The sequence below is a fragment of the Palaemon carinicauda genome, chromosome 34, assembly GCF_036898095.1.
Source record: "Palaemon carinicauda isolate YSFRI2023 chromosome 34, ASM3689809v2, whole genome shotgun sequence".
In the NCBI taxonomy this organism is placed as follows: Eukaryota; Metazoa; Arthropoda; class Malacostraca; order Decapoda; family Palaemonidae; genus Palaemon; species Palaemon carinicauda.
In genome coordinates, this window is record NC_090758.1 from 76962726 (window position 1) to 76978160 (window position 15435).

Consider the following 15435-nt stretch of genomic DNA (forward strand, 5'->3'; position numbering starts at 1 on the left):
TAGACTCTTAACTAAAGATCAAAATCATTTTAACACTCAACTCTATCAAACTACTGGCACCTGGTTGTTGCTGTCAACCACAACAAATCACTTCATATCAATCGGCTTGTCGTTCGCCTGGTCAGTTCAGTTTATTGCCTGCTCAACTCTGCTCGTCGACTGATTCAAGCCGTTCGCCTGGTCAGTTCAGTTTATTGCCTACTCAACTCTTCCCGTCGACTGATTCAAGCCGTTCGCCTGGTCGGTTCAGTTTATTGCCTGCTCAACTCTGCCCGTCGACTGATTCAAGCCGTTCGCCTGGTCGGTTCAGTTTATTGCCTGCTTAACTCTGCCCGTCGACTGATTCAAGCCGTTCGCCTGGTCAGTTCAGTTTATTGCCTGCTCAACTCTGCTCGTCGACTGATTCAAGCCGTTCGCCTGGTCAGTTCAGTTTATTGCCTGCTCAACTCTGCTCGTCGACTGATTCAAGCCGTTCGCCTGGTCAGTTCAGTGTATTGCCTGCTCAACTCTGCTCGTCGACTGATTCAAGCCGTTCGCCTGGTCAGTTCAGTGTATTGCCTGCTCAACTCTGCTCGTCGACTGATTCAAGCCGTTCGCCTGGTCAGTTCAGTTTATTGCCTGCTCAACTCTGCTCGTCGACTGATTAACTCAACTTTTCCCCTGGTCAACTCAGCTTTTCACCTTATCTCAGCTTGCCGCTAACTCTACTTGTCGCCTGGGCGACTCGGTTATATTGGTCTTCAACATCCAGCGCACGTTGACTCTCCGGGAGATTGTCTTTCTCTTGTCTTCAAGTTTTATCCTTCACCGTCATTTGGGCATCTGTCCTTCCGAATGTATTTCACGATGACAATCATTTAACTACTCCAAGTCAGTAGCATGTATGTGTACAAGGGCGGAAAAACTCCAAACAAACTACTTGCCACTTAGGGATTAAAAAAAGTACCATTAAACTTGTGAAAGCATCCAGAAGAAAATCAAGGGTTTAATTATTTAGTTTCTAACTTATTTGGCTCTAGTCTGGTCCCATAAATCCACACTATGCCTCTTATTTACTTTAAAACCTTACCATCACTCACAGCAACTACTGCGCAATGACCTTGACCTGCACTTCTAAAACCTTTAGTTATACCAAGAAATCACTGCCTAAGCAAAAATATCAAAATCATCTGGAAATGCTGAGAAGATTTGCATTACAAGGTAGGTCTTGCCTCTTCCCTCAGTCCACTTTCCCACCTCAGTTCTACGGGTAATTTATAGGCAGCTGTTCCCTTGAACGCCGAGGGAGAGTTCCCGTCGCAATCGGGTGGTGTGGTAACGCCCACTATAGTTGCCGCAGAGATTCTGGGCGAAATAAGCACCACCCCATGATGATGTCATAGCCACTGCTATCGTGGGAGCCAACGTGATTGGCTAAAATGTCATCAGGGTGTGGGGCTTACTTCAATGGGAGACAATGTGATTGGGTAAGATGTCATCAGGGGAGGGGCTTATTTTTTTGGGAGTCAACGTGATTGGCTAAGATGTCATCAGGGGAGGGGCTTATTTTCCTGGGAGACAACGTGATTGGGTAAGATGTCATCAGGGGAGGGGCTTATTTTGCTGGGAGACAACGTGATTGGGTAAGATGTCATCAGGGGAGGGGCTTATTTTGCAGGGAGATAACATTATTGGCTAAGATGTCATCATGGGAGGGGCTTATTTTTCTGGGAATCAACGTGATTGGATAAGATGTCATCAGGGGAGGGGCTTATTTTTCTGGGAGACAACGTGATTGGCTAAGATGTCATCAGGGGAGGGGCTTATTTCACCCGGAATCTCTGCGGCGGCTATAGGCAACATCATTCTTTCCTGCCATTGACGCGCTACTTTTCTTCCTGACATGTAATCTTCTGTCTTCTAAGAGGTGGATTTAGTTCTCATTACTTCACCATTTGCTTACGTTTTGGTTGACTTTATTACCTTTCGATATCAAAAAGGTAATTTGTCTAATTGTTTATGAAAACAGCAATGCTTTTCTTTTATGGCTTGCTCTCAATTCAATTACTACAGCATGATGATTACTTCCACTTGATTGTAGAACATTAGAAAATGGTAATTTAGACATTGAAATCAGCCAATAATTTTCTAACCATGAGATTAGTTTAGGTCAACACGATCTTAAAGGGTTAACAGTACCATGAATGACAGATGAAGAAAATAACTTATCCTATTAAATTCTTAGAAGAGCTTATTATATGATTTCCAAAATATGAGACACAGAACTAAAGAAAGATCTACAAACAGATGGAGTATGTAGACTGCATTACTACATCAACATGGATTGTGACTGTACATCTGGTAAAATCCGGCACACGATCGGCAGTTGGCATTGCTGAAGAAATTTGGAATGGCGTCGGTGTTAGTGTGATGCCAGATGGTGAGTGGTCCATTCGTCAGAGTGGTGATAGGGGACTGGAAGAGAGTGAATGAATCTATTAGATATTAACTACAACAACAACAACAATAACCATAGGTGCACGAGAACGCGCTTCCTTGAACACTTACGGCACTGAATGATAACCTGATCTTTTAAAAGTATACTTATTAACAGTTTAAAGGTCACTCATAGAAGGCAGAGGCAAGGAACAGTGCCATAGGCCTGGCTAGCAGGACAATTCCCTAGAGACTGACCAGACTGACAATATATACATATGATCAGTGCGCAAGCCCCTCTCCATTAACCTAAGACCAAGGAGGGCCAACTAGTGGTTGCTGATGACTCAGCAAGCTCCCCCAAACTCCCCATCTTTAGCTCACAAGGATATTGAGGTCGTAGACACTACAAGAAACTGTCGAGTTTGAGCGAGACTCGAACCCCGGTCGGCAATCACCAAGAAGGACTGATACCACCGGAAACTTGATACACTAAAGAGATGCTCTCTCAACAACACAGATGGAGACAGAACTATCAAATTTGCAAATGCAACATTCTACGTACATGTCGATTCAGCGGAATTTACTGTAGGAAGTGCCTCGTGAAACTATCAAATTTGCAAATGCAACATTCTACGTACACGACGATTCAGCGGAATTTACATAAGTTAGGTTAAATTGTTCAGTACTTGGACTGGGGAAACTAATCATTGGCGATATGGGGATCTCTACGGGTACAATTTAGAGCATGTGAGTTGCTCGACTAACGATATCCACGTAAGTTAACCAGCGAACCTTTACTCATCTGATTATTTCGTTTCAAAGACTAATATTCTTCAGCAGCGGTGACATACAAGTGGTTGTGGTGGCCTATCGGAAACTTCCCTGCCTGGTGATCGCTGGACTGGGATTCGAGTCCCGCTCAAACTCGATATTTTCTTGTGTTGTCTGTAACCTCGCCATCCTTGTGAGCTACGAATGGACGTTCGGGGAAGCCTATACGGCTATCTGCAGTCTTCAGCAGCCATTACCTGGCCCTTTCTGTAGAGGGGGTTTGGGCACTGATCATATGGAAATGTGGTCATTCCCTAAGGTATCATCCTTCTAGCTAGGAATTGTCACTTATCAACAAACTTGACGTTCATCTTACCGGCACTTTGTTGACAGTTGCAAAGAAAGGATTGTTTACGTCGGTCTGGCAGTACAAGTTTTCTGCACTTGGCTGTAGCATGAGGTTGCCATTTGACGCTCCAACTGGTAGCTTGTATAAGTCCGGACAGTTGGTGAAAGAGTATCCGAGGGTAGTCAGTGTGGTCGTACATAGATTCTGCATGAAAAGAGGGCTGGGAATTACCTTCCGTTTCTAGCAAATCTATTTCATTTGTTTTTCTTTACAAATAAAGAGCGCATATGAAGATATAATGAAAATAACAGATAACAGACGGACATTAAGAATAACAGAATGGGTCCCTAGATATTGCAAATGAAGCAGGGGAAGAATGAGAAGACTAAGAAGATTTGCTGCTATAAACTGGCATAAACAGACACAAGTGGAAAGACATATCTGAGGCCTTTGTTCTACAGTGAACTGGCAATGGCTAATGATGAGGATAATGATGATGAGAATAATTTAAGATTATGTCCCACTGTGCCGAATTTAAATCAATGGACAATTCCAAATCCTTTACAGTAGCTAAACTTTCCCTGGGTTAATCTCCTGTTGAGAGGAAAGATGACATTTCCGCACAAATAACAACTTATCAAATAAGTAAATTAGGTATTGAGAAATCAACTGCTTTGCGTTAAACAACTATAGTCCAGTAGATTAGCCTAGCTACTATGTCTGGACGGTGAATCGCGCCCACAGGAGCCGGGAATCCGAATATTTTGGGAGTTGGCGGCGTTCCACAATTTTAAGGAGTACGCCTTGTTCGTCTGATGCTCGTACAGTATTGGGCGACAGTTCTCGAGTGGCACTTGAGTGACTTGAACATTGTTGCTATTGGAGATAAAAGTCTGGAAATGCAGTGGAGAGTCAGGAAACTATGGAAGTGGGGATGGAATCACCATTACAAAAGTAGAATGGTTCTAGTTTGCTCAAACGAAAATATTTGGTCGACAATGTCAAAGGGTGTCGAGACAAAGAGAAGACAATGCATACTATGACTGTTCATGGTCTTTGTCAATTTCAGGAGGTGTGGCGATAGAGCAAAACTACTCATACAAGTGCTGTGATCTGGTTTAAAATCGTAAGCTCCCGCCAATACAGTTTATGCCAACTATAACGTTGCTCATATTCTGTCGCGGGACAACACGTGCCTTAATGGCTTCTTTAAACACAGAGGCTAATGAGACAGCATGTCATCTCTCCATATCAAGCCTAGGCCTACAGAAAACAAGAAAAAATAAAGGGGATAAGAGGGATAGAACTATAAATTCCAGAAAAACAAAATAGAAGGTGAAAGAGAATGCTAGAGAAACAGTTGCTGAACCATGCAGTCTGAGGACTACCATCTTACCTTCTCCTTCCTGAAGCATATGCCGTAGTCCAGGCCAGCCAGGTACGGCCCGCCGTAGTTGAAGCTGGCGAAGGAACCGGACGCACCCGTGTAGTACTGCCCGCAGCCTCCCGGTACTGGAATCACACGAGAAAAAGGAAATTGTTGGGAAGTGTTACAAATGTAACTAAATGTACAAGAATCAAACGGGTTCTAGTCTGCTTCTCATACATACTCAAGAGATCGCGACACGAATTGAACGGGTTTCAGTGAGGCCCATAATATACACAAGTAAGCCTTTAGGACACCAGAGATCACAATATGTCACACTAATGTGCAAATACTCACTCTTTTTCGAACACTCGATCATTGTGACTTTAATCTTGAACTTTCTGTCAAACGACACAGATGACGTGTCGAAGTTGAATACCGTTGGGTTTGACTTTCCGTTAACGTCCAGATAAACTGCAAAAATAATAATAATGATATAAGCTAATATTTTGACATTGACTTTTCATAGAAATTAGTTTCATTGATTCAATATCAATCCAGTTTAAAATTGACAAAGCCTAACCTAACCTAAATTGAATAGCACGACCTATATTAACTTAATCTACAACAGTGTAAAACTGAGCGGAACGGTTAAACTTGCTTTTGAGGATTTTTATAAGTAAGTTTTTAAAACATTTAACATTAATGTGGATATACTCACAATGCCAGTCAGTTGGAGCATTACCACACAGGAACGTAAACTTCCTTTCTTCGTTGACGGTGAATCTGTCCTCGTTGCAAACACCTATGGAGACGAGAGAATCATTGAGTCATGAAACTATAGTCCATTTCTTTTATCGAGGCAGATTTGCACCGACTCGCAGCGGTGCCCTTTTAGCTCGGAAAAGTTTCCTGATCGCTGATTGGTTAGAATTATCTCGTCCAACCAATCAGCGATCAGGAAACTTTTCCGAGCTAAAAGGGCACCGCTGCGAGTCGGTGCAAATCTCAGCGGTGCCCTTTTAGCTCGGAAAAGTTTCCTGATCGCTGATTGGTTAGAATTATCTCGTCCAACCAATCAGCGATCAGGAAACATTTCTGAGCTAAAAGGGCACCGCTGCGAGTCGGTGCAAATCTGCCTCGCTAAAAGAAATGGACTATAGTAATATGGGATCTAACATCACATATGTATAAAATTATGAATGAATTTTTTTACATGTGATTTGACAAAGTAGGCTACTGAGTACTACTAGCCTGCGATTTTCCATTTATTTCCCCTACCAGCAACAATCGACTGACGTCCAGGTACGCAATTCCCCGCTTAGGTAAACAGAGGCATGCAACACATATAAAGACATAAACATACCCTAAATTATTATTATTATTATTATTATTATTATTATTATTATTATTATTATTATTATTATTAATATTATGATTATTATTATTAGCTAAGCCACAACCATGTTTGGAAAAGCAGGATGCTAAACGATCAAGAGCTCCAACAGGGAAAATAGCCCAGTGAGGAAAAGAAATAAGGAAACAGGTAGAATGGAGTGCTAGAGTGTATCTTCAAGCAAGAGATCTCTAACCCAAGACAGTGAAAGACCAGGGTACAGAGGCTATGACACTATCCAAGACTAGAGAACAATGGTTTGATTTTGGAGTGTCCTCCTAGAAGATCTGCTTACCATAGCTAAAGAGTCTCTTCTACACTGAACAATTACAGTGCGGTAGTTAACCCCTTGAACGAAGAAGAATTGTCTGGTAATCTCAGTGTTGTCGGGTGTTTGAGGACAGAGGAGAATACGTAAAGAATAGGCCAGACTGTTCGGTGCGTGTAGGCAAGGGAAAAATGAGCCGTAACCAGAGGGGATAGAGTGTAGTACTATCTGGCCAGTCAAAGCACCCACAATACTCTAATGGGGGTATCTCATCGAGCATTATATGTTTTCCCCCTTTTAAAAATTGTAACTTTTATATGTATTATTGAAAGTCATAAAATTGTGTCAATATCTATAATAAAAAATAAGTAAGAGTCCGATGGAATGGGCAATCAAATGCCCTTTTTCATCCAGATCGAAAGGAAGCTGACGTACCGATCCCATCACATAGCCGGCCAAACCCCCTTTGTAGGAAAAGGAAACAGAGATGCATTGTGGGCTGGTTACCAAAGGATACTATCAGTCTTCCTGCCTCTTCATGGAGGAACAAGGAAGTCGGAAGAGAATTCCAAAGCCTGACAATAGAAGGAAAGTAATAGTCGGTGAACGGCACCGTCTACGTATGGCCTAGAGGTTCCCTATCCCCACAAGGAAAGAGAGAGAGAGAGAGAGAGAGAGAGAGAGAGAGAGAGAGAGAGAGAGAGAGAGAGAGAGAGAGAGAGATTGTATATTACTTTAGCTTAACTTATAATCAATTCCATTTTCTGTTATTTTAGTGACATCTTCATTACGTCATGCCTACGGCCGTTGGGCCGCTGAATTTAAAATCTGTGTTTGGCAGACTGCCTCAGTGATCTAGAGAATACATCTCTTTTCAAACATTCGTCTTTTCATAAGCCTGTTTAACGAATACCGAACAAACTGAAATAAGTAAGAAGTTTGAAGATATTTCAAGAGATGATCAAAATCTGTAGGCCTACAGTAGAAAAAGGAAGTGATATTTAAAACTCAGACAAGTAAGTCTAGGGTAAAGTCTACATAAAGAAAATAGAAAACAACCATTGCAACTTTACGCCTAAAGGTGTGAGATCGAAGACCCACCTGTAGTAGTAATGAAAGAAGTAAAACTTACCGAAGTCATCGGGCTGGCTGCTCGTGAACTCCTTGAAGTCGAGGCGTAGCTGGCATATGCCGGAGCCTCGGGTGATGCTCATGGAACAGGAACGAGCTTCGTTGTACGACCCCGGGTAGTTGGGGCTCACCAGGTACGTGCAGTTGCTCGAGGATGACCCACCGCACGTGATCGCTTCTGCGGAACAGGGAAAAGGGGTAGTGCCTGTCTGAGGTGGACCTCAGAGGGGATATCGAAGTAGGGTTGACCCAAGGAACAGCGTTTAGCTTAGTAGAATATTACTAGAACTTGCAACAAGCCTTAATTCCCCTAGGGCAACTGGAAATGTTATAATGAGGCTCAACTATGCTTTGCCTGGGTGAAACAGGAATATATAGCTAAGCATAGGACAATATAATCTGTTAACATAGTTACACAGTCTCTTAGTAGCTGGATAAAGTAGCCTTTCTTAACATGGCTCAATAAACTGGATATACCAAACCTTTTACTTTTAGCATATCATAGCTAGGTATCATAGTATCATCTTAACATAGCATGAATGACTTAATATACCATAATATTAAAACATAGTCATATATATTAATATAGCAGTCACAACATAGCATATTTTATTTAGATTTCAAGTAATTATTCAAATGGTTAGCTCATTACAGATTAAAGCCTGTTGCTGATTTAGAGAGAGGTAGAGAATTTAATTAAAACAGTGATAACCAATTAATTTATATAAATCACCAGGAAAACTAATAAGATAAATATTTCAATCATGAAAATAACGTTGGTTCATGAATTGAGCTTCTTAGAAATTAAATATCAAACAAAAAAACAGAAATAAAAGAGTTTAATAATAACGAGCAGACTCATTAGCCAATCGTCATGACTAGGGTTGCCAGTTTAGCCTTTTTTCCGGCCAAAACAACTCAATTTTGGCCTTTTTTTGAAAAATTAGTTGGCCTTTAGTAATATCATGAAAAAGGTGGACTTTAAATACTATATTTTTGACCTTTTTCTATTAATGGGTTGACCTTTTAAAGCTTCTGTTGATTAGAAGTTGGCCTTTTCTCATTATAAAACCTGGCAACTCTGGTCATGACAGGGGTGCCATTCGTACGATAATTATCGTACATGTACGATTATTTTGGGTCCGGTACGATGTACGATACATACCTTGGGTATATACAATGTATGTGTGTGTGTTTGATTAAGCAATTATACTAAAAATACCTTGAAATAAGCTATATATGTTACTCCTTAATAATCTTGTTCAAAGTGTGTACGGTAATTTTGGTTTAAAAAACGATAACTTTAAGGTTCATGTATGATAGTCCAGTGGAAATAATCTGGTAACCCTGATGACCGGCTCACGGGACTCACTGTAACAGCAGGTTCCGAATCCTTTGGCGCAGGTGCCAATGACCGACCCTCCAATTCTTGCGCATTCCCACTTCGTCATGCAAGCGCCGATTTCTCCGCCGCTTGTGCAAGCGCCGTTAGCGAAGCGAATGACGGAGAAGACTGGAAGAGATGATAAAAGGAAGGGGGAGAAAGAAGGAGAGAGGTCATCGTTAATCAGAGCAACGGGAGCGGTGAGGTATATGGCCAAGGTGTTGTTTACGTTTTTTAGCGCTGTTGCCAAATCTCATGCTTATATATATTCGTTTTTTGCCCATTAATGCTAAATGTCTCTTGCATATATTTATTTTTCATCTACATATATATCCTATTATTACTAGATTAGAAATGAGATATTCCTATTAAAGATAAAAAGGAAAACTATCCTTGCGCTGTTGCCAAATGTCTCTTGCATATATTTATTCGTTTTTGCGCATTGTTGCCAAATGCCTCTTGGTTATATTTATTTTTCATCTACATATATATCCTATTATTACTAAGCTAGAAATTAGGTATTCTTATAAAAGATAAAAAGTAAAACTATCCTTATATATATGATTTAACTAGATATAACGAAAATTTATGGCTAAATTGGAGGTTCATTTATGTGACACAGATCTTGCCAACACGAGAGTCTTCAATTTTGCACCATTGGATTTCTGACACAAGACATGAAAGTTACACATTATTAACATTAATATCTAACATTTGCGATTATAATTTAATCCAATAGATAATGAAATCAAATATGCTTGAAAACGTGCTTGCATACAATGCATTTTTATCCGTTTTATGCTTATAAAAGTCTTAAAAACTAAGTTCTTTTTCTTCAACCCAAAATCTGTGGCCCATATTTATGTTAGCCTTGTTTGAATGACTTAAAGTCTTTTTGTTGTTATTCAAGACTTTTGTTACTATTTAAGCTTTTATATTCTTATTCAAGACTTGTTACTATTCAAGTTTTTTTACGTTTAAGACTCGTTATTTCAGTCCTTTTTTCTGGTAAAATTTAAGACTTTTTTTCACATCCGAAGATTTTTTGAGTGCCATTAATGATTTACTTTGCTAGTTATATAAGACTTTATTATAGTTAAATAAGCCTTTATTATAGTTAAATAAGACTTCTTATTAGTTATAAAAGACTTCCTTGTAGTTAAGTAAGACTTTCTGGTATGTATAAAAGACTTTTGATAGTTATGAAAGACTTTGGGACTTATGAAACTTGCTAGTAATCATGAAATACTTGTGTTGGTATCCTAGACTTTTAAGGCTATTTTAAGTACTTTTAGGGATATTCATAAGGACTTTGATGGCTATTTTTAAGGACTTACAGGGCTATTTTAAGAACTTTTAAGGCTATTTTTAAGGACTTGTAGGGCTATTTATAGGACTTTTAGGGTTATTTAAAGGAATTTTACGGCTATTTTTAAAGACTTTTTGGGCTAATTTTAAGGACTTTCAGAGCTAATTTTAAAGACTTTCAGAGCTAATTTTAAAGACTTTTAGGGCTATTTTTAAAGACTAGCTATCATAACTAAATAAAGCTCATGTTTATGATCAAGACTTATTCTAGTGACATTTAAAGACTTGTTTTGGAAGCCACTGAAGGCCTGAATAAACAAAATTGTTTATCTCAAATGTCATGATCCAAATTATCAGTAAATTTTTTTAAGTTTTTAATTTTTTGATATATGACACGAGACAACTAAAATTAATGGTAATTCTATACAATAGCACCGGCAGCAAGTTATCAAATTTACGTCCTTACACTAAAAAGATGGAAGAATTTATTCATGAGGTTATTGAAATTTATGCATTGGGTATTGAGTCATATATTTAATATAGCTGTGTAAGAGGTGGTCACAAGGGCAGCCGAAGCCCCTTCCCCACTAGGTAAGGATACGGCTACTAGGTTAGGTTAGGTTAGGTAGTTTGTTTGGGTTAGCTGGTGGCCCTGTTTATTGCTAATTTTACAGGTGCCATTATTCGTATGTTAGAAAGGATTCTTTAATTCATTCCCCGACCCTTTTTAATACATTCCCCACCCAAAAATCCCTGGTTTCCCATTGGGGGTACCCCATGATTGGAAAGGTTAACAAATACGGTAAAAATAATGTTCTTCCTCAAAAAAAAAAAAAAAAAAGTCAGCTTTAGGTAAAGCACTAAGTAATTCATCAAAAAAAAAAGAAAAAAAATATATTATTTTTATTATTACTAGCCAAGCTACAACCCTAGTTGGAAAAGCAAGATGCTATAAGCCCAAGGGCTCCAACAGGGAAAAATAGCCCAGTGAGGAAAGGAAATAAGGAAATAAATAAATGATGAGAATAAATTAACAATATATCATTCTAAAAACAGTAACAGCATCAAAATTATTAGAGGCGGTGCTATTGTATAGAATTACCAAATTAATAATGTGCTGATTATGTTTCTTTTTAGTGCTATCTTTTGAGTTTTGTTTGTTAATAATTCATTATTATTCAATGCATGAATAACACATTGCAATATTTCGTCACTTACGCAGACGCTCATCGCGATCGTGATCGTCAGTCAGGTTGCTGGCGTTTTCGATCTGCCATTCTGGTAGTGACCCCAGGTCATCTCGTAGTGACCCCAGGTCACCTTGGAGACTCCCATCAACCTCGCGAGAACTGGAGCGGAGTCGGCTTTCGCATGTCGTGGAATTGGCTGCTTTCTCGTCGGAACACGTGTCGTGATGCGTCTCCACGCCGATCTTCGACCCTGATGCCGCCGTCTCGCGAGGAACTGTTAGAAAAATGTTAATGTGAGTGTTACTGCCCATTTTGTAATGTAGAGACAACAAAGTGTGTAGAGATTTCATTAAGTTGAAGGTATGTCTTACAGGGAGGGAATATAATCTAATGTAGAGATGGAAGGAGGTCACCCTAGGCCTATTTTAATTTTTTTAAGGAGGCACATTTGCACCGACTCGCAGGGGTGCCCTTTTAGCTCGGAAAAGTTTCCTAATAACTGATTGGTTGAATAAAATAATTCTGACCGATAAGCTAGTAGGACACTTTTCCGAGCTAATTCCTGTTAAGGAGGTACATTTGCACCGGCTCGCAAGGGTGCCGTTTTTGCTCGTAAAAGTTTCCTAATAGCTGATTGGTTGAATAAAGTAATTCTAACCAATCAGGTATAGGATACTTTTCTGAGCTAAAAGGGCACCCATGCGAGTCAGTGCAAATGTACCTCCTTATAAAATGAATTGAGTATAGGAGCACTAAGTACTAGGCCTACTGATTAGAGAAGAGACAGAAGAATGTTTCTCTAGCAGAGGCTCGTAAACGCGTGGAATATTAAAATGGCGTTCTGTGATTGGCCAGAATGGAGAGCAAGCCAGCCAATCACAGCATCTACCGATCTATCATTGGTTGAAATTTGTCTTCTCTTAGGTAACAACCGATCTATCTCACTAACTTGATTAAAAAGAGGCTTTGGAACTCTCCCACTTCCTCTATGTCTCCTTGTCAGCCAGCATCTGTCTAAATGATCATTATCCCTTTTACCCCCTGGCTATTTAGAACTTTCCAACCCTTTACCCCCAGGGGGTTATTTTTCTCCCAGCACATTTTGCAGTACTGGTATATATATTTTTTTTTAAATTGCTCTAACAGCCTTATTTTTTGTCATAGAGAGGTCAGGTTGGTCTCAATCTCTTGGAAAATGCCTGAATTTTCTCAAAAAATTATCAAAAATATGAAAAAAAAAATTTATAGCATTTTTTTGCAAGGACGTACCGGTACGTCCATGGGGGTAAAGGGATGAGTTTTGTGAAACGTACCAGTACATCCTTTGGGGGTAAAAGGGTTAAAGAAAGGCTTTGGAACTCCCCCACTTCCTCTATGTCTCCTTGTCAGCCAGCTTCTGTGTAAATGATCGTTAAGTCTTTGGAAATCTCTTCATTCTTCTATATTCCGAGACTTAACAGATGTGAACTTCTATCCTTCCCTTCAGGTCTGGGCTATAAAAGGATTTAAAGTTCCCTATCTCATAGCGTAGGACGTAAAAATGGCGGTATTATAAAAGAGGGTAGGTGTAGGGATTTGCCCCGGGCTGGAAGATGGCAAAACTCTCAGTGTTACTCACAGGGAAGGGTATAAATTTTTTTTTAATAATCAGGATGACCACATATTGGAAGACGACAAAGCCGGCGGTGTTACACACAAGGGAAAAAATATAAATTTCTTTTAATAATCAGGTTGACCACATCTTGGAAGACGGCAGTGTTACACACAAGGGAAAAAATATACGTTTTTAATAATCAGGATGACCGCCTCGTGTTGGAAGACGGCAAAGATGTCAGTGTTACACATGGATAAAGATATACGTTTCTTTTAATAATAAGGATGACCGCCTCATGTTAGAAGACGACAAAGCCGTCAGTGTTACACACAAGGGAAAAAATATACGTTTCTTTTAATAATCAAAATAACAGCCTCGTGTTGGAAGACGGCAAAGATGTCGGTGTTACACACGGGAAAAAATATAAGTTTCTTTTAATGATCAGGATGGCCGCCTCGTGTTGGAAGACGGCAACGATGTCGATATTACACAAGGAAAAAATATACACTGCTTATGATAATGAAGAAAAACACCTCGTGTTGGAAGACGGCAAAAGCTGTCGGTGTTACACACAGGGGAAAAAATATATACATCTAATACTTAGAATTATGCAATACTTACTTGACACTGAGCACCACAGGACGACTACAAACATAGATTTCACTTTATCCATTTTGCTTGTCTAGGTACATAGGCTTATAACTTCCTCCAGAAAATTTCTAGATTTTTATTCTAGATTTTTTTACTATTTTCTATTATGTATTTCGTCCAATAGTGTCTTTATCACCTTAAAAATATTTCTTATATATTTCAAAATCAAGGTACAGTATATATTTAGATGATTGCTGTAGGAATGTTTATAATATATTTCCTGAAACAAATAAAAAGATTGTTGAATATATATCCAGAAATATAAATAAAATCATTGCTTAATATATTTCCAGAAACATAAAGAAAATCATTGCTTAATATATTTCAAGATACACAAATAAAACTATTCCTAAATATATTTATTGAAACTAGTAAAAATATTCCTAAATATATTTATTGAAACAAGTAAAAATATACCTAAATATATTTATTGAAACTAGTAAGAATATACCTAGATATATTTATTGAAACAAGTAAAAATATTCCTAAATATATTTATTGAAACAAGTAAGAGTATGCCTAAATATATTTATTGAAACTAGTAAAAATATACCTAAATATATTTATTGAAACAAGTAAGAATATACCTAAATATATTTACTGAAACAAATATATTTAATATTCGATCTATTTAATTTCTCAGAAACGATATATTTCTTTTTTCGATGTCAATTGATTTTCATAAATATATTTTTTCAGAAATATATTAAAATCATCACAAAATATATTTTCCAAAGTTCTGTCATATTAAATTTCAGTTATATATTAAATTCAAGTAATATATTTAATTTCTTCGTATATGAATGTATTTTTTCTTCCAAAATTATTTAAATTATAGATATATTTAAACTTCTCGAGTTATATTAACTAGTAAAAAGAATTGATTATAAATTAGATATTTTAATAATGTAAGATATTATCTAAAACAATTTAAAAAAAACACTTTATATATAAAATATAATTTAACACATCACAACACATTTAAAGAATTCGTCAGACACAAAAAATGTACAACCGTCACCCGTCGATGCTTTGAACAGACTGAATGAAAAAGAGGCAATTATGGCAATATGACTCCCCCTAGGTGAGGGGGCGTGGCCTCCGGGGTTTGGGGGTGGAGTCTAGCTTGCTTGGGGGCGGGGTTATGGCTTGGGAATACTCTGATGTGATGATTCATAAGGTGATAATTATGATGATTATGGTGATAGTGATGATAATGGTGATAATAACACCATAAAGATTAGTAGAAAAGCAGAAACATTCTTTGAATTGCTGGGTCCGTGAGCCGCTCCCTGCTGGTTGCCTCCTACCGGTTTATCCGGCTCGAAATCCAGATATAACTGGTTTAAAGCATTTGGTGGAGTGGGGATACCTTAACGCAGTGAAAGGGTTAATGCATCGCCATGATCAGCAAAGCTGTACTATTCAGGGCCACCTATACTAGGTTGGTTCGCTGTGAGCAATCAGATAGAAATCTCCCACCATCACCAATCCGCGCTGGGGAGTGAGGTCAATAGGCCTATCGACGCAAAGGGCCTTGATATATATATATATATATATATATATATATATACATATATATATATGTGTATATATATATATATACACA

The 15435-nt window shown here is 38.5% G+C and overlaps 1 protein-coding gene across 1 annotated transcript; it reads right to left on the reverse strand.

Annotated features, from left to right (window-relative positions):
• Positions 1-2143: 2143 nt before the first annotated feature.
• On the reverse strand, positions 2144-13936 carry LOC137626484 (uncharacterized). The gene is made up of 9 exons (XM_068357506.1): positions 13797-13936; positions 11610-11855; positions 9072-9212; positions 7701-7877; positions 5626-5709; positions 5262-5378; positions 4935-5050; positions 3566-3742; positions 2144-2454 (listed from the first exon to the last, which is right to left on the reverse strand). Exons 1-9 carry the CDS (start codon positions 13846-13848, stop codon positions 2314-2316), a joined length of 1251 nt encoding a protein of 416 aa, XP_068213607.1. The 5' UTR covers positions 13849-13936; the 3' UTR covers positions 2144-2313.
• Between the last annotated feature and the right edge of the window lie 1499 nt (positions 13937-15435).